The sequence below is a fragment of the Ictidomys tridecemlineatus genome, chromosome 3 (assembly GCF_052094955.1).
Source record: "Ictidomys tridecemlineatus isolate mIctTri1 chromosome 3, mIctTri1.hap1, whole genome shotgun sequence".
NCBI lineage: Eukaryota > Metazoa > Chordata > Mammalia > Rodentia > Sciuridae > Ictidomys > Ictidomys tridecemlineatus.
Window position 1 is genome coordinate 63,041,055 of NC_135479.1, and position 18,423 is coordinate 63,059,477.

The 18,423-nt window shown below is 62.7% G+C and overlaps 1 protein-coding gene across 5 annotated transcripts in view; it reads right to left on the minus strand.

The window, feature by feature from the left end:
* Positions 1–364: 364 nt before the first annotated feature.
* Rai1 (retinoic acid induced 1) overlaps positions 365–18,423 on the minus strand; it is a 115,494-nt gene continuing 97,435 nt past the window's right edge. For all 5 annotated transcript variants that reach the window (XM_078043013.1, XM_078043009.1, XM_078043010.1 and 2 more), the window contains 4 exons: positions 10,250–15,887; positions 6,552–6,645; positions 2,390–2,439; positions 365–1,869 (listed from right to left, as the gene is read on the minus strand). In XM_078043013.1, the coding sequence (XP_077899139.1) occupies positions 1,855–1,869; positions 2,390–2,439; positions 6,552–6,645; positions 10,250–15,871 (5,781 nt within the window). In that variant the 5' untranslated portion in view covers positions 15,872–15,887 and the 3' untranslated portion in view covers positions 365–1,854. The remainder of the gene's footprint in view (positions 1,870–2,389; positions 2,440–6,551; positions 6,646–10,249; positions 15,888–18,423) is intronic.

Here is an 18,423-nt window from a genome sequence, read left to right on the forward strand (position 1 = left end):
CGGTTAGGGCCTTGATGGTTTCAAGTTGTCCCTGAAATTCCTGGCCCCAACTAGGTCTGGGGTGACTTGGAAACCAAGACAGTTTCCTCCAGGGCCTGTTTGATAGGAGCTATAACTTGGGTCTCCCAAGTTACAGCTGGCAGGGATTGGCCCAAGCCTTCTGGAGTGTCTCAGCTCCCTCACCTCCTCCTGCCTGTCCTGGGAGAAACCCTGGATCAGTTAGAATCTGAGGTCACATAGGCAGGTGAGACCATCTGAGGGTGTCTCCTGTTCTCCAGAAATGGGCTGGATCCATGATCACCCCCCACCTAAAGTCTGGTCCCCAATCCCAGCAGAATCTGGTCAGAATCCATGGGCTGCAGACTTCCAAAACAATCTTGTATCTTTATTGACTTTTTTTTTTTTTCTGAATGCAATGACTGTTTTTTTACTCTTAAGGAAAATAAACATCTTTTAGAAACAGCTCGATACACACAATCTTCAGTGTGAAGCAATATACTAATAAGAACACTAGTCGTCTTAACATTTACAGTCTTCATATATATTATATATATGTATATGTATACATATATATACACTATATAACGAGGCCAGATATAATACACACGTTTACCATTTTACAGTCATATGTACAGGAAGTTGCTAGGGCCGCCCCTGGCTGGGGCTGCGTCAGGCCTATTGAAGCGTGGACAGAGCTGAGGTGAGGACACAGACAGACAGGCGGACGGACTGGCAGGGACTGGCCCAAGCCGGTGGTGGCTGCGTGGGGAAGGGGCATCGCGGTAGACTCCCCTACTCGGCAAGGGCCCGGCTGGGGCTCTGCTGTAGGGCGCACGACGCACGGCGGCGACACACAGGAGAAGCGAGCATGTTCCCAACATATATACATTCTATGTAACATATATATAGAGGGGTACACAGGTTTTGTACACGAATCTAGCGCTGTCCCTGCTCCCGTACTGAGTGGGCGCTGTGGTCCCTGAAGACGGTGGTGGTGCACAGGGACAATCGCGCATCCGCCGGAGGTACGCTCATGCTCGGATCGGATCTCCTTTCTTGCTGCGTTCCTAGGCTGGGCTCCAAGGGTGGGGTGGAGGATTGGAAAGGGGACGAACAGAAGATGCCCCAGTCCCGCCCACACCCGGGGAGCCCACATCCCCTGAGCACAGGCCCCCGATTACCCCGGCTTGGCCGGAACCGCAGGGAAGCTTTGGCAAAGGGTGGGTGGGAAGGGGCGCTGGGACGCATTCCGACTGGTGGGTTTCGAAGCCTCTTGCCCCCTCCCCCGCTGGCCGGGCCCCCTCCAGAAAGGCTCCGGTTTCCCCTGCCTCGTCCATGGAGCTAGGAGCCGCCCTCGGCCCCTGGCAGGGTCGTCTGGATCTCCTCTCCCGAACCCAGGGCGCCCAGCTGCAGGCCACGACCGACCGACTGCGGTGACGGCAGCACCCACGAGGAATGTGTGCCACGTCGTCTTGGAACTTCCGGGAGGGGGAAGTGTCCCCAGCCCAAAGCCGTCTCCCACCCCCGCCAGAGGCTGGGTGGGCCGAGAAGTCTGGCCGCTCCGCGGGCTCCCTCTCCAAGCCTGGCCCCAGGGGTGTGGGCAAAAAAAAAAAAATACCGCCCTGTGCCGTCCGGTTCCGGGAGCAGGCGGCTCCGGAACAGGTTTTCTTCCCAACCCGGGGCCGCACGTCGGCGCCCTGGGCGGCCGGATCCAAGATCCGGGACGCGGATCAAGGATCGGCTCTGGACGCGCGCTGGGAGCAGCTCCAAGGCCCCAGGGCTGCGCAGGCTGCTTCTCTCCTTCGGAGGCGGGCGTCGGGCGGCTCCGGCGGCTTCTCCAGCCGTTGCTGTGGATTACAACGGCAGCCTCTGCAAAAGAAGAGCAGACGCCCGCCGTCCATTACTGAGGGCCGGGGAGAGGAGGAAGGGGCCGATTCCTTCCAAGCCGCAGGCCCCGCCGTCCGTGGGACTCCGCCCGCGTGCCGGGTGGGCGCCCCTAGGGTCTCTTTCGGTGTCAGGCAGCGGGAGTCCCCCCTCTGGCTTTTCCTTTCGTCTGACCACCTTCACCTGAGTGCCCTCCGTCCAGTCCCGTGGCCATACCGGCCCTCTCTTTGCCCCCTATCTTGAAAGGGCTTTAGGGCAGGTCCCCTAGGAATGTCCCTGGCGGGCCCCTCCCTGGGGACCTGCCTGGTGGACAAAGCGGGCTTTCGGAGTAGCCTATGCAGATCTGCCTCAAGGCTCCCAGGGGACGCTGGCCACAGGTGAGGGGAAGCTAAACTGGGTCCTGGCTGGACTTGGTGGGGGCTAGGTCTCCTGAGGGTCTGCAGGTCAGGGCAGGGGCTGGTAAAGGCCATCATTGATGGAGTGGGGGCTCCTTGTGGTCACCTACCTTATGTTTGGGACATTTCAAAGAAAAGTTCTCTTCGATGAATACACAACCTGTAACCAAAGAGAAGTTTCGGTGGTTAGACAGGGTGGGGTCTGCCAGGCCCCAGCTTGCAAGAGCTCTTTTCAAAGAGTGACCTAAGTCCTGCTTAAATCCTCCATAATCACAGTTCCACCACAGAACAGGCTGGGGGGGGGGGCTCTGCTCCTTCCTGCTTTGTTCTTTGTCCTCACCTCACCTCCTCCACCTGGAACTCTTTCCCCCCCATCCTGTTTCCGCGTGGCTGGCTCCTTGACTAAAGCAGAACCTGCCCTCCACAGTCCCCTGAGATGTGTGCCCAGCCCCTAGAAGAGCCCAGGAAAGACTCAATCACTGATGGCTTCGGTGGTCACCTACAGCATGTCCGTCGTGGGGATTGATGAAGAGAGCATGTATCAATACCCCCCACACACACACACATGGCACACTGTAGGTGCTCAAAATGCAGGGGCTGGTTCCCGTGGGAACAAGGGAAGATGAGAACGAGGTGCACATAGGATCCTGGTGAACACTCCAGCCACAGACGAGCCAGGGGACAGCAGAGTTTGGCCAGTCCTTATGCCCAGCTCTGCCAGACTGTGCCCGTATCTCCACGAGTCCTCCGCTCCCTGCCTGCTGCCATCTATGGACACCCTGGCTCTTCCCTGTGCACCCCCACCCGTCACCCCCAAGTCCTGAGCTCATCTCTCCTCTCTCAGCCTCACTGACCACAGGGTCACCCTGCCCTAGCACCATCTTCCAGTTCACACTGGAGGGTGGCATCATCACAGGGTGGGGACCAGGAGGCAGGGCAGGAAGGGGACAGATCTGCAGCTCCAAAGCAGAACTGTAGGCCTTTCAAAGGCGTCTCCCCTTCCTTTCCCTGACCAACCCCTGCCAGAAGCTACGGGGCCCCCCCACCTTTGAACCCCTGTGAGATTCCATGGTCTAGAGCCACAGCTGGGGCGACTCAGCAACTTTCCTTTTCTGGTTCTGGGACAAAGTGAGACATTCCATAGAGCATGGGCTAGAAGTCCAGGCTCGCCTGCTGCCCACGTGGCAGCCCTCTGGGTCAGCTCTGGGCACGTGGGCCAAGTGCCTGGGTCACCAGAAGCCAAGGGTAGGAGGCCACTTCTAAATCGGGGTTCTCAGCGACCCCAGCATCTCCCATGCCCGGTGTGGGAGGGAGTGGTTGGGAAGGGCCAGGTATCGACATCGTGTCCCTCGCCTGGTGTCTTGGATCTGGAAGACCAGGTGGACCTGGGGCTGACTGAGAGTTGGTGGGTTTGGACAGGACACCATGGTGCAGTGGCCTCTGCCTGCTCTTGGAGTCAATGCGGGTCTCCAGAGAGAGGATCCTTAATAAGGACGGGAAGGGGGCAGGGTTAGTGGGCCAGGGCAGGAAGGCGGGGTGGCAGCTAGCACCCTGCAGTCTGAGAGCCAGACTGGAGAGCCCCTGCTGACCCCCTGGGGGTAGATTGCTCTTCTCAATCTGCTGCTGCCTGGTCACCACCGACAGCCCTCCCTGCTTCTTGGAGTTCAGTCCTCCCTCACCTTTTCTGGCTGCTGAGCCAGCAGTCCCCTCCCCCTCTGCCAGGTCTTTGTAGGTGGCATCTCCCCACACACTGTCCCCTACCTGCTGTGGAGTCTCCATCCTGAGCCCAGCTGAGATAGCTCCCTTTGCATGTCTACAGACAGCTCAAAAGTGACCTGTCCGAAGCAGAACTGCTCTGTATGGCTGCCAACACGGCCCTGATCCTCCTCTCTGTACCCAGGTCCTTTGCAGCCCGTGCCATGGAGATGTGGCATGCCTGTCCTCACCCTCAGAATCTGGGTGGCACCTAGATTGCTTTGGCCAACAGAATACACTGAAGCCCAGAGCCCAGGCTGGGAGAGGCTGTGTGACCTCCAACCTTCCAGGCCCCTGCTGTGCTGGAGGACAAGACCACGTGCATCACGTGGAGCATCCTGCCCCAGCAGAGCCTGCCAGGGTGAGGACCTACGTAGCAGTCATTGATACCTTCTCTCTCATGCTCATCCTGCTCAGACTGGTTCTCCCTCCCCATGGGGAAGCTGGACATCAGGCCGACACCTCCCTCTCCCTCATCTCTCCCATCAAGTCCTGTGGCTTCTGTGCCAACATAGCCTCTAAGCTAGACAGCTCTACTGTACCAGGCCACCCTCTCCTGCTTGGACTGTTGCAGTAGTTCATCAGCCAGCCCCAATCATCCTTTTTTCCCCAGACACTTCCCCGTCTCATTCTCTGTAGAGATTCCTGTCATTTGGGGGTTTCTAAGATTTCCTTTGAAACACACGTTCTCTTGCTCAAAGCCTGGTATGCGGAGTCCTCCAGCTAACCAGCGACAGCCCACCTTTTCTGATGTTTTGAGGCCTGGCTCAAATATCACTTCCTCCTGGAAGTCTTCCTGGATTCCCTCCCAGCTCAGACAGGAAGAGCCTCTCCCACGTCCACTCTCTCTTCCTCATCTGCTCTCCACAACTGCTGGTAAAAACTATGGCTCTCCTCTCTGTCCTATTTCAAGGTGAGCCCCCGGGGGAGGCTGGACAGTTCTGGGTAGGAGAAAGAGCACAGGATGGGGAGTGGGAAAGCCGGGCCATCCCACGGGGCGTTTGACAGTGTCATGGTGTGGTGCCAGGAGTTAGACAGCTCATCTGGAGACGGTGCAGGGGCCTGAGGGGCAGAGGGTGCTCAACAGATCACTGCAGGGGGACCGGGCTCAGGGGAGCTGTTGGGGGAGCGAGGCCACGTGCCTGGTTAAGTGGCTGGGAGGCTCCGAGGGAGAGGGTAGAGCCACCGAGAGTCCCCACCTGTGACTCAGCTCTGGCAAGTCCCCTCCTGCTGGGTACCAGCCGCTCAGCCCCCTGCTGAAAAACTGTCACCAAAGTCCTGTGGGTGCTCCCTGGGGTGGGTTGGCTCTAGGGCTGACACTGGTCAGGGACCCAGCAGGCAGGTGGGGTACAGGCTGCGGTCACCTGCATGCTGTCAGGAGGAGGGGCACTGTGAGGATCTCCGGGTGACATGAGCCCCCCTGGTGTCTGCCCACATCCAGACAGGGTCATTTCTCCCCCTTCCAGGCCGGAGCTGGGAGGGATGCCAAGCGAGGGGACAGGGGTCACGGGCCCACCATAGGACTGAGGTCACATTTCCTGGACAGTGTTCAGTATTTCACTCTCCTTCAGACAGCTCTGGGACAAAGGGACTATTAACATCTTCCTTTTACAGATGGGGCAACCGGATGCAGAGACGTCCGTGAGCTGCCCAAGGCCACACCTTCAGAAACGCCATCTGGGTGTCGGGGCGCTCACCTGGAACCCCAGAGACTTGGGAGGCTGAGGAAGGAGGATCACGGGCTACAGGCCAGCCTCAGCCACGTAGCTAGACCCATCTCAAAACACACACACAAAAGCCCCAAACCAAACCCATCAATGCCTCCAGACTTTGAATCCAGGCCAAAGTTGGTCTCAAGTACCCTTACGATATTGCTGTCCCCCGTGACGGGCATTACACAGTGAACAACTGCTTTCTCTGGATGAAATAAGGGAATCTTCCTGAGCCTCAGTTTCCCCATGTGGTGGACGAGGTTTTGGAGTTCCTGGGTCTCTCTGGTCTATTCCTGTGCGCCTGGCAACTGTAGGTGCTTAATAAATGCCCAATGGAACAAATGGATAAAAGTAGGGAATTGGGGTAGAGGCCACAGAGGAGGCTAGGCCTGTCTCAAAACCCCAGTGTCTTCTTCAAACCTTCCATGGGGCTTCCCGGTGGCCAACCAAAGGTTACCTGGCCTCAGTGTGTTGGAACCCCCTGTCCTCAGCGCATCCGTCTTTCTTGTGGCAGGATGATCTTTCCCCAGCCCCAGTGCATCTTTCTCTCCGAGATCCCCACATCCCCTTGCAACGGCGGCTCCTCAAATAGCCCTCCTGACTCTAATCCATGCCTGTCTCTCCTCGCGGCTCCGGGCAGGCCTCCATTGGTGCCTTGCCCAGCTGTGGTCTGTATCTCCTGGCCTAGGAAGGACTCTGTCTAGGAAGGATGAGGAGGTAAAGAATTGCCGGGGCAAGAGAAGAGGGGACGCAAGAGGTGCAAAGAGCCCGGGATGGAGGCCCTGTTCCCACGGTGGGCTCTTACCCGCATCGCTGGCACACGGGTAATGGTACGAGTGGACACATCCTTTGTAGGAGCACCCGATGGTGGCCCCGGCTTCTTGGCAGCTGGAACATGTCTAGAGAGAGAGAGAGAGAGAGAGAAGCAGTGAGTCCCATGCTCCCGGGGGCCGGCCCCACGCAGCCCACCCACTTCCTCCAAAACCACCCTGGACCTCAGCACCGAGGAGGAGGCTCAGGTTCGGGGTGCAGATGCCCACACAGGCTGGTTCTCTGGCACCCCTGGGCTGGCTGGCTGGGCGGGGACTTTCTTAGGCCTGGGAACTAGTCACCACTATGGCCGTGGGCACCAGCCAACATTTGCCAAATGCTTCCTGCAAGGCCGGGCAGAGTGGGTCTTTGGCTGCTGGCTCCTAACAGCCCTTGAGGTGGGTGGCGCTTATTAACTATCTAGGTGGTGACACCAAAGTGTCCCTGGCACAGGCAAAAGCAAAAGCAATGAGCATTGCTGTCCACACTCTCTGGTGGCAGCAGGAGTACCAGTGGCAGGACCAGACGGGTCAACCTCCCTGGGATGGAGGAGGTGGCAGACCTGGAGACAGCATGCCACCTTGAGATGCTGACTTCATGTACGCCTGGTGCCACCCAGCATGCGCCTGGTCCCTTACAGTTCTCAGAAGTGTCTCCTGCTGAGCTTAGGGGGTTGCCCTGCTTGGTGCAGCTGTCCTGTGGCCAGGAGAGGATGGTAACCCCCAAGAAAGACCCCGGAAGAATCAAGCCAAACCCCGAGGCCTGGGGAGGAAAGTGACGGGTCCAAAGTCACCCACATTCCTGAATCAGCCATCGCCGTCCACGGGGGTGGAGGGTGGGGGGATTGAGGCGCAGAAAGAAAGCCGAGAACACCGTGGGCCCCTCCCAGAGGCCCGGCCTGCTTCCCAGCAGGCCTGGCTGGAAGCCCGGTCTAGCTTCTCCAGGTTCCCCGGGTAACCCGCCTGCCAGCACACGCTTCCGACTGAGCCCTGAGCCTCGTAGCCTGGTTAGGACACAGGCCCAGTCACCACCCCAAGACCCCCCCCCCCAGCCTCTTTCCTGCCTCATCAGGGATGGCTTCCTGTGGAACTGGGGCCCAGCAAGAGTGGGGACCCCAGGCCAGATGGAGACTGTCATCCTCCGTGACCCCTGGGCCACCGTGGGGTTCCTTGGGCTGATGGCTTCTCTCCACTGTGGTTCCCAGCAACCCTTGAGGCGGCCATTGGACCGGCCACTTTAGACAAGAAACAAGTCCAGGATGTTGAGGCCTCAGGTGCTTCTGACCCCAGCCACCCACTGGGGCCTCAGCGGACGTGCCTGGCCAGGCCACATGGGTTCAGCCCTGGGACCTGACTCTCTACCCTGGCAGGGCAGGGCCAGGCCTCATCTGGGTAGCGGATGGGGTCCATGATGGTGGGGAGGAGTCATAGCTCCACAGCTCTGTTCTCCAGGGAGCTCAGGGGATGTCCATGGACGGGCAGGTGTGACAGGTGGGCCGGGGACTCGGCAGTTTTCTGGGATCCGCAGACCCTCACCATCCAGCTAAGGGGGGTCCAGCACTCTGGGGCTCCGAGGGCAGATGGTTTCCTGCAGTTAGGAGCTGGCCCTGGGCAGAGCTGTAATCTGCATCAGGACCAGTTTGATGCCCGTGGGACGTGGTGGGAAGGAACATGGGCTGCGGTGACCCTGCTCATTCTTCTGGGGAGGGTAGTTGCCTGGGGACCATGCTGCAGGGACATGGGCTGTGATGAGCCCCCCTGAGGCTCTGCTGGCTGGACAGAGAGACGCCTTGAGTGACCAGCAAACACCTCTGGTGTGTGTGATTCTCATTCTGGCCTCCAGGGCTGTGGCTGCCAGGCTGGCCCTGGAACTCGGGGTGGGTGGGGGACATGAGGGTGGGGTGGGGGGACATGACCAGCCCAGCTGTGTGACAGCGGGGGACCTGACCCATGTCTGACACAGGCGTCCCCCTCAGTGCAATGGGACCTTCTTTGCGTGCAGGTCAGTGAGCTGAGACTCCAAAGGCACCAAAGGGAAAGGCCTGGGACAGGCGAGGGGCTTCACCCACTCTCTAGGGACCCCTCCTCACCCAGGCCAGCCAGGGACACAGAGATAACCAGATCCCAGGCCTGGACCTCAGGAAGGCCTTGGACGTGAGCCTGGGGGCTACGCGGGGACACCAGCGCTCCGGAGGTCAGTGTGGCTGGGGTGGTCGGCAGGGCAGGGTGGCCGTCAGCTGGGGGGTGGCCGTCCCGGGGCAGGGCTGTTGTTTTTATTGAAGGGTCAGAAATGACTTTATTTTTTAGATGGCTGCAGAGGAGCCAGGGATGAAAATGTCACTGAGAAGGGAAGAGAGAGGACCCAGGGCCCATGGCCACGCCTGAGTGTGCAGGTGGGGGCCCTGGGCAGCTGCATCCTGTCCGGGCGGGGCCTTCCTCAGTGGGGTGGACAGGACGTCGGGGCACAGAGGTCGCCATCATCCCCAGGGGCCGTGGGGAGCCGGGAGCCTGGGAAGCAGGTGTGAGCCGCGTCCGCCGTGGCCCCCGGGGTCTGGTGGGGTCAGACGGCGCTGCAGCCGGCTGTGGGTGCAGGGGAATGCGGGGGAGAGCTGGGGGGCAATCAGGTGGCAGGGTCGCAGGGGAGCACAGATGGGGCAGGGCGAGGGCCACCGGGGTGGTCAGCTCTGCTGGGTCACCAAATCATCCAGATCCGGGCAGCCCCTGTCTCACAGGCCTCTGGACCATCTGCAGCAGGATGGTAGGTGTGGAGAGGCGGGGCTAGGAGGGGGGTGTCCACGGGGACAGTCCAGGGCCTAAGGCAGAGCACTGCAAGTGTCAGTCCCCAGGAGCCTGGCGGGGCAACCTGGGGCCTAGAGTGTGTGAGGACAGGGGCCCAGTCTCCATGGGCCGAGAGAGCCCGCCCCTGGGCACTCACTGCAAAGAGCCCTGTGCCCCCGGCAGACGGGAGCCGAGGAGCAGCAGCTGGTGGCCTGAGGTACTGGAAGGTAGGGATGTCCTATCGGTGACTGACACAGAGCCCTGGGGGTGGGTCGGGTGCCACCCTAGTGGTGACAGGGGTTGACTCAGGACACCCCACGGCCACTCCCTCTGGAGGGCACAGGGCGCCCACCCCGAGGATGAGGGTGCTCGGGCAGCTCCACAGAGCTCAGTGACCACAGTCCCCTGGAGTGGAGGTGTTGTGAGGAGAGGGTCAGAGGCTCCCAGGCCACCCTGTTCACTCTGCGGGGCGAGGTGTCCCCGGGGCCACCTCCCAGAGGGGAAGAGCCCTGTGTGGGGTGCCAGGCTGCGCCCGGGGGCAGCTCCTCCTGCAAGCCCAGCTAGGTGACCTGGAGGAGTGACTTGAGCGGGGGAGGGGGGGACCCTGGCGTTTAATTCTGGGGCCTTCTGCCCTCGTGGGCACCTCGGTCAGCAGGGTGGGGACTGGAAGATGCCCGAGGAGAGGGCGCACCGCGGGGGTGCTGGCTGGGCAGACTGCAGGTCGGGCTGCGCGGGAGGCTCCCTGGGCAGTGGGCGAGTGCGTCCAGGTGTGCCCTGTGCCAGGGGTCTCAGGGTCTGTGGATGGTGCTGTGGCCATGGCAGCCCTAGAGAGACCGGGGCTCCCCAGCGGCCGCCTGCCCGCCTGCCTGTCCTTCCAAAACCCATGCTGCCCACCCTGGCTTGGCTGGCCTCTTACCATGTCCACGGCCACCTTCATGGCCTCCTGCAGCCCAAAGAGCTTCCCGGCCACCAGGTAGACCCCGCTGGTCCACACGGCGCAGGCCTCGTGCACCCAGTGCTCCTGGGTGTCCCCGCCGGGCTCGGCGGGACCCTCTCTGCTGCACTCATGCTTGCGGCTCTTGTCGGCTGCGGCCACCTCCTCGCCCCCGTCCCCCCGACCGTCACAGCAGTAGCAACTCTGCAGCCGCCGGGACAGGCCCCGGGCGCTGGTGCGCAGTGAGCCCTGCTTGGCCGGGTCCGCTGGGCCGTCAGGCCTGGGGGGCTTCCCGGCGGTGGTGGTGGTGGTGGCGGCGGCGGCGGCGGCAGCGACGGGAGCAGGGGCTGCACACTCAACTTTGAGTGTTCTCTCAAGGGGCGGCGAGGCCTCCTCACAGGTGCCTTCCGGCCGCACCTTCTCCTTGAGTTTTGGCTTCTTTTTGGGGAGGCAGTGTTCGGGGTAGTAGGGCCCACAGAGGTCCCCGAGGTCCTTGAAGTTGGCCGGGTTTTGGCAGAGGCAGCAGACAAGGCAAGAGGTACTCAGAGCCTTGGAGACCACAGGCCCCAGGTGCATTGTGGAGGAGAGGGGCAGCGAGGGTCGTGGCTGCAGGATGGAGCCCCCCGGGAGTGTGGTCAGGGAGGTCCCGGCCACGTCCAAGGAGAAGGAGGAGGAAGATGAAGAGGAGGAGGTGGAGGAGGAAGGCTTCCTGTGGGGCTTGGGCTCATCCCCGGGGGAGTTGACCACAGTGCATACGGTGGTGAAGGCGTCTCGCTTCTCCACCCGCACGAAGGGTGAGAAGGCTGGGGTCCTGCTGTCGGCCCTCAGCCTCTTGCAAGAGGAGATGTACTTGAGGCGGATTTCAGGCTCCGCGGGATCCAGGGGCAGCACCTGCTGCTGCCGTCTCCGCTTGGCACGCCCCTTACAGGGTGAAGCGTTGGTGTTCTTGGCCCGGCCCCGGGTGAGGCGCTTCCGCTTGGAATAGCTGCTGTAGTTGGCGTGGCCCGGCTGCTTCTGCGCCCTGGTCTGGGGCTGGCAGGGCCGGCCCTCAGGGGGCTGGGAGGCCAGACCCAGCTCCTCGGTCTTTGGCTTCTTGCCTCCTCCACCAGAGTTGTCCTCGCCGCCTGCCTGCGTGCCGCTGGCCCTGTCTCGGGGATTGAGGAGCAGAGCCTGGCCAAGATAGGGCCGCTTCTCCAGGGGGCCTTTGGAGAGCCCGAGGCCTCCGGCCCTGCCTTTCCGGCTCCTCTTCTTGGGTGCCAGCGTGGTCCCCCCAGGCTGCAGGGCCTCCGGGGACAGGAAGGCCTCAGTTTTGAAACAGTCGGTGGAAGACAGTTTCTTACTGTTCATGAGTTTACCTTTTAAGGACCTGTTGGTCGGGTTTCTACACAACGGCTCCCCTCCCGAAGCCCCTGGGAACTTCTGCCCCGTGCCCACGCCGACCAGACCTTCCTCTGCCCCGGCCGGGCTGCCCCCGGCGCTCTTGAGCCCCCCGCGGTCCTTCTCGGGGAGGGCCGGGCTCAGGGGAGTCCCGGGGGGCGCCCCGGGCACTCTGCAGGCGAACTTCTTGAGGCTGGGGGAGGTGATCTTCTGCACAATGGCCTCCAGCTTCAGGCCCCGGCCTTTCCTGGGGGGCAGCACCTTGGTCTTCACGGTCCCCGGGAAGGCCGCCCGCGAGGCGAGCTTCATGCAGGCCTCGGGGGCCTCGGGGGGCGGGGGCTTGGTGGTGGGCTCCCCGCTGCCCTTGGGCTTGGCCTTCTTGGGAGAAGACATTCTCTTAAAGAGCGAGGGGGAGCCCTCGGCCCTGTCCTCCTTCCCGTCCCCCCCGCCGCTGGCACTGAGGCTGCTGCTGCTGCTGCTGCTGCTGCGTAGGACCAGGTTCCTCTTCTTGGTGGGGACAGGTGCCAGGAAGGACGATTTCCTCTTGAGCGCGTGGAGGGGCCGGTCAGAAAGCTTGCCCCCTGTGCCAGGCTTGGGGACCCGCGCTCGCTGGCTCACTCGGCCCTCCTTCTGGGGACTGCCAGCGGCGGCGGTGGCGGCGACCTTGAATGGGGCAGGCAGGTGGTTGTTGGCAAGGACCTTCTTGGTGGCCCGGCAGTTGGGGAGCCGGGTCTCTGAGGGCCGCCGCCGCTTGGCGTGGAAGACCTCTTGGGGTTTGGTGCGCGATCGCAGGATCATGGAGCGCTGGTCCTTGCCCGGCAGGCCAGGCGAGTCCGGCTCCTTGGTTTTGGAGCCCATGGGACTGCTGTCCGAGGCCACGGGCAGGGCGGCTGGATTGCTGGGGCTGGACGCGGCCTTGGGCGAGGGCTTCCCCACCCGCTTGCCCGACTTGAAGGCGGCTCGCTGCTTGCCCCCCAGCTTGTCGGGGGGTGCGGGGGTGGTGGTCAGCCCCGGGGGCCCGGGCGTGCGGGGCTCGCTCAGGGCCGTGAGGGAGCGGGTGCACATTCTGGGGAGCCCTTCCGAGGGCGCCCTGCCTGGGGCCCCCGCCCCTTCCATCTGTCCCTGGGGGGGCCCGGTGCAGGACTCGGGGAGCAAGAGGTCTTTGGGTAACGCTGGGGCTCTGCACGGGGAGTCCTCGGCCTCGGGCAGCCCCCGGTGGACCCGCCGGCTCCGCAGGCTTTTGCCCCGTGGCACGGGCTCTTTCTTGGCGATGGGGGCCTCGGGCACGGCGGGCTTGTTGGGCTTCTGGGCCAGGGAGGCGTCCGGGGTGGTGGAGTCCACGGGAGCCCGGTCCCCCTCCGGCCCTTCTTCGCCGGGCTTCATGTGGGACAGGGAGGACTCGAACCAGCTCTGGACCTTGGACTCGGCACCCACCGTGGGGCCCAGCAGGATGACAGACTCCCCGGAGAGGTGGCACGGGGAGCCCCAGCCGGCCTTGGAGTCCAGCCCCTCCTCCGCCTCCTCCTTGGTGCAGAGGAGCGGGGCCTTGGGTGACAGCGGGTCCTGCAGGCCGGGCCTCTGCTCCGGGCTGCCCAGCAGCTCGCACAGGGAGGAGTACTCCTCGGCCTCCAGGTCCTCCTTCCTGCCGGGGGGCGGCAGCAGGGGCAGGTCCCCGAAGTCGGCGGCCGAGCAGCAGTGCCGGCTGTCCTCCAGCCACCGGTCGGCCTTGCCCACGTCGGGGCACTGCAGCAGGCCACCGGCCTCCTCCTTCACCCCACCCGCCTCCTCCGGCTTGAAGTCCCCGGGCAGCGCGGCCACCTTCTCCCCGGGGGGCCCCTCCTCCTGGAAGCCCAGGCAGGCCGAGGCCTCGTGGGCGTCCCCTTTGCCCAGGCCGCCGTCCGGGGCCTTCCCGCCCTGCTCCAAGCCCTTGGTGAGCTCGCCCGGGTGCAGGCCCCAGCGGGGACAGGCATCCCCCAGGTTCTCCTCTGGCCAGGCAAAGGGGTTGGCGCCGTCTGCTGAGCTGGACGCGGTCGTGGTGTCCGGGAAGCAGTCGAAAGCCGCGGCAGTGGGGTCCGGGGCGGTGGCGGCCCCCAGGGTGGGTTTGGCGCCAAAGGAGAGGGGACCGGCGGTTTTCTTGGGGTCAGGAGTGGCGAAGGCCACCGAAGGGTCTTCAAACAGCCCCGGGCTGAAGTCCTTGGCGTTGCTGCTCTTGTCCAGCTGCAAGGAGTCAGGCAGGGCCTCGGGCTCCCCAGGCCGTGGCCAAGCGTTCTTGGCCACGGGGTCGAGGCAGGCGCTGTGGTTCTCCAGAGAGAAGGGTGGCTTGCTGGCATCCTTGGCCAGCCCCGGGGTCTCCGGCCAGGCCTTCTCGGCCTTCTCACCGATGGCTTCTTGCAGCCCCAGGATCTCAGAGGCCAGGTCCTCCTGAGCCAGGGCACTGAGCAGCAGCCGTGGGCAGTCCCGCTCGCCGGCCACGAACTTGGAGAAGCTGTCCAGCGGCAGACTGCTGTGCAGGCTCTGGAAGGAGTCGTCAGATTTGGTGGACATGTCGTCAGGGGAGGTCACAGAACAGGTGGACACGGACTCGGGCTTGGCCTTGGAGTTGCTGTTGACCCTGGCCGGGCTGCCGCGGGCCTGGCTGCAGTAGAGGAAGCCGCGCTCCAGCGGGTCCTCGGAGCCGCTCAGGTAGTCGGTCTCCTGCGGCTCGGCGTGCGTGGACTGCGGCGTGCTGCTCAGGGGCTCAGACAGGGGCGTCCCCGCCGGCTCCGCGGAGTAGCCGCTGCCCTCGGGGCTGCAGTGCTGGCTCTTGTGCTGCTCCGGGGTCCTGGACACCAGGTTCTTGACGCCTTTCTTCTGCGGCACAGCGGCCTTGGACAGCAGAAGCTGCTGGACCGTGTTGGATATGTTCTCCACCTGGGAGGTCAGGGCCGTGAGGCTCTGCAGGCTGAGGTCTGACAGCAGGTTCTCGGGGATTTTGTCCTTCTGCAGGGGCTTGCAGTTGCTGGCCTGGGTGTCCACGGAGCTGGCGGCGTCTGTCGGGGAGGGATTGAGCAGGGGCATGAAGTGGCTGTGGTCGGTGATGCCCGCGGGGAAGGCCCCGGTGCTGAGTGGCTGCTGGTTGTAGGGGAAGTTCTCTAGGTTTGGCATGAGCGGGGACGGGGTGGAGCTGTAGGAAGGGGAGCGGCCCACCGAGCGGGCCGGGGAGTGGCTGGAGCTGGGGCTGAAGGTCTGGTAGTACTGCTCGGGGGTCCTGACGGCGGCCGTGTCCGGCTGGCAGTAGCCCTGGCCTTGCTGTCCGTAGTGTTGGTATTTGGCGAGGTTTTGGTAATGGAGGGTCTCCTGGGCGTGGTGCCGGCTCTGAAGTGCTGGCTGCTGTGGCTGGTCGTAGCCGAGGCGGCCCGACGGGTAGGCGTGAAGGTTCTGGACCCGCTGTCCCGGGGCCAGGCTGGCGTTGGCGGTCAGTGGCCTGTCGTGGGGCTGGGCCGACGGTGCTGTGCAACTCTTATAGGAGTGGGCCCCCTGTCCGCTGCCCTGGACGGACGAGGAGTAGGTAGACGAGGTGGGGAAGGACTGGGAGTGCTGGGGGAAGTGACCCCCCTGGGGGAAGGGCAGGGGCGAGGCGAGGTCGTTCTGCAGTTTCTGCCTTTGGAGTTTGGGGTACGCCAGGGGCTGCTGGGGCTGGGGCAGCTGTGGCGGCGGGGGCTGCTGGACAGGCAGGGAGTGAGTCCGGAAGGGAAGCTGGGCACCCTGCTCTGGGTACTGCCTGCCGGGGGGCACGGCCGTCTTTTTGAGTAAGTTCTCCTCGTACTTGCCCACCCCTCCTGGCAGGGGCTGTGGCTGAGGGGGTGGCGGCTGGGGGGCCCCCCAGGCCTGCAGGCCCTCCTCCCCAGAGTAGCGTCCCGGGTAGGGGTTGCTGTCCTGGAGGCCACCATAGCCGGGGAAAGCCGGCCTCCCCTGCAGCGCCTGCTGGGAGGGCAGGGCCTTGCTACCTCGGTGGTACTTCTCGGCGGCCACCGCGGCCGCGGTGCTGGAGGGGGTGCTGGCGCCACCCTCGTAGCCCGGGTAAGGCTGCGGGTTATAATAGTCCTTGGCGAGCAGCCGCTGCCTGTCACAACTCAGCCCGGCCTGACTCGGCTGCCTGTAATTCTCCAGGCGAGACGCTTCCTGCGAGGTCTGTGGGTAGCTCTGCTGTTTGCCATGGAAACCACACCTTTCTCGAAAAGACTGCATGACGCGGGCTGGCGATCTGTGGAAGAGAAAAGGGAGACAGGGAGGGGAGGGGTGGGGGGCGAGAGGGAGAGCGATTCAGATGGGCCACCACGTCCTGGTCCCCCTCAGCCACCTCCCCCCACCCCGCCTCGCCCTGCAGCCCTGCCTGGCCTGGAGTCTCCCCACCAGCTGTGCGCAGATTGACAACCTCTGCACCCAGGAGGTGCGCTCCATAATCCCCACTTCCACAGGGCCACCACGGGCGCAGGGCGCGGGAGGTGCAAAACGGGGGGCTGCCTGAGCCAAGTCACCCGGCTGGCTCCTCCCCTCGGCCCCCACCCACCACCACTCCCAGCTCTTCCAAGACAGCTCAAAATCATTTAGCAGAGTAATTCCGGCTCCTCACGTCCCCTGGGGCTCTCTGGATCCTGTAATCTTAGTCCCTAGGTGGCTGTACTCAAGCGTGACCCAGCCATGCTGGGGACCCATGAGGATCTGTCCCACCCCGCCAGGGAGAGGCCGCTTGCCAAAGGTGTGCGCGCGCGCACACACACACACACACACACACACACTCTCACACACACACCTCCCCTATCACTGCCATGCCATCTGGAATCTGTCTGTTCTCTCTAGCAGACGTCAACTGGGGGGGGGGCTGCCGAGCCACTGTAGATGTAAAACGTCCCCTCCTCTGACTCCTAGGAACGTAGGACAGCCGCACCTGCCTCCTGTTTGGGATATTATAGGTGCATAAACAGATTACGTGATCCAGGGTAAGGGAGCGCATGCTGATGAGGGACGGGGAAGCTGAGCTGAGACCCTTGGCACAGGGGTGATGGGACCTGGTCCTTCAATGGCAGGGCCCCCTCCCGGCCTCCCCAGGTCAGGTGGCACGGGGGAGCAGCCCATCTGGTAATGATTTTAGGGGCTGGGGCCCAGGCAGGGGTCTAACCTACCCTAGAGCAGGATCCTGGGTTAGAAAATGATCCTCAAAGAACCTCTGAGGGCAGAGCAGCAGGATTCACAATACGGGCTGGACGTGGGCGTCTAGGGCTAAAGGTTCCCCGCAGTGGACGGGCAGGTCTGGTGGCCCCAGAAGGCCCTCAAAGCGGAGGGGGGGGGGAAGGATGGAAAGGAGAAACTCGAGCCACAGGCCCTGATCCCAAGGGCTTGGGATTTACCCAGCACAATGATGGATGCAGGCCCAGAGTGGCCTCTGCCTGTCTTGTGTGGCCCAGGCCCCCAGGAAGGGGACAGGGACTTTCCAGTTTTCCTTCCCACTAAACACTAAAAAAGAGGGGATGGCCTGCCTTGGGCTCCAAAGATTCCAGAGTGTTTTGAGGGATCAGAAAGGAATCAGGACAGAGGGCTGGGGTTGTGGCTCAGGGGTAGAGCGTTTGCCTGGCATGTGTGAGGCCCTGGGTTCGATCCTCAGCACCACATTAAAGTAAAAAATCCATGACAACTAAAAAAATATTAAAAAAAAAAAAAAAGAAAGGAATAAGGAAAGAGGCGGCCGGGCAAGAGGGACACAGAATAAACAGATGTGAGAAGGGGGGAGCTATAGGGTGAGAGGAAAGACGTAGAGAGATGCGCAGGGCGGTGGGGGGCGATTTTCCAAAAGGGAGGTCCAGCCCCAACCCCTCTTGTATGGGATCTGGGGACTGACCCAAGAAAGGGGACAGAGGAGGACTTCCATCCAGCTGAAAAGGCCACCAGACGCCCCCCAGGAGCCCACTGGCACAGTCTCAGGTCCCTCTATCCCAGGAGCTTGGCCCAAAGCACCTCCTATGTGGCTAGCGGTACTCAGGCGTGACCCAGCCATGCTGGGGGCCCCATGAGGATCTGTCCTACCCCGCCAGAGTCAGACGGCCAGTCCCAGCTGCACACAGGGGGGCCAGCATTCCCAAGAGAGCCCCTCCCCACCAAAGCCCCCTTGCCCTCTACTCCTCCGCTCCCTGGAGTCACCACAGGTACGGAGCAAGGAGCTGTGTGCCCGCCCTGCTGACCCACTTCAGGCCCAGCCCAGGCGGCTTGGATAAAAGGCTCTAGGACGTGCCAACCCAGAGCAGCTCTTGGTTCAGGCTTGGTGGCTCCCAGCCAGGTGGGCAGTCCTGTGCCTCCCGCCCGGATCTCTGCAGAGAAGGGCGTAGCCACACTGCCACAGAGCTGCCCAGGGTGGAAGGGGAGGTGGGGGGGGCGGTCAGCAGGCACCTTCCCGCACTGTCCAGGCCCAAGGGCTGCAGGTGGCCGGCTCTGCTCAGGGTCTGGCTGCGAGGCCAAGGGCCTGCCGCTCCCTGCCCTCCACGGGCGCATGTTTATGAGCCCAGAATGCACAGACCCAGGACCGATGTGAAGGCTGCACCTCCCTCGTATATCTGCACAAATTACATTTCGGCTTTTATTAGTCCCAGATCACTCTCATTTCCTGCTGAGTTGTCCTGTGGATATCATTAACATTTCTACGGCTTTATTTTTTATTTTTTTTCCCTCCCTTTCACATTCTCCAAAATGCATTACCAGAAACATTATTTAAAAAGGGGTGGGGGTGGGGTGGGGGGGTGGGAGGTGCC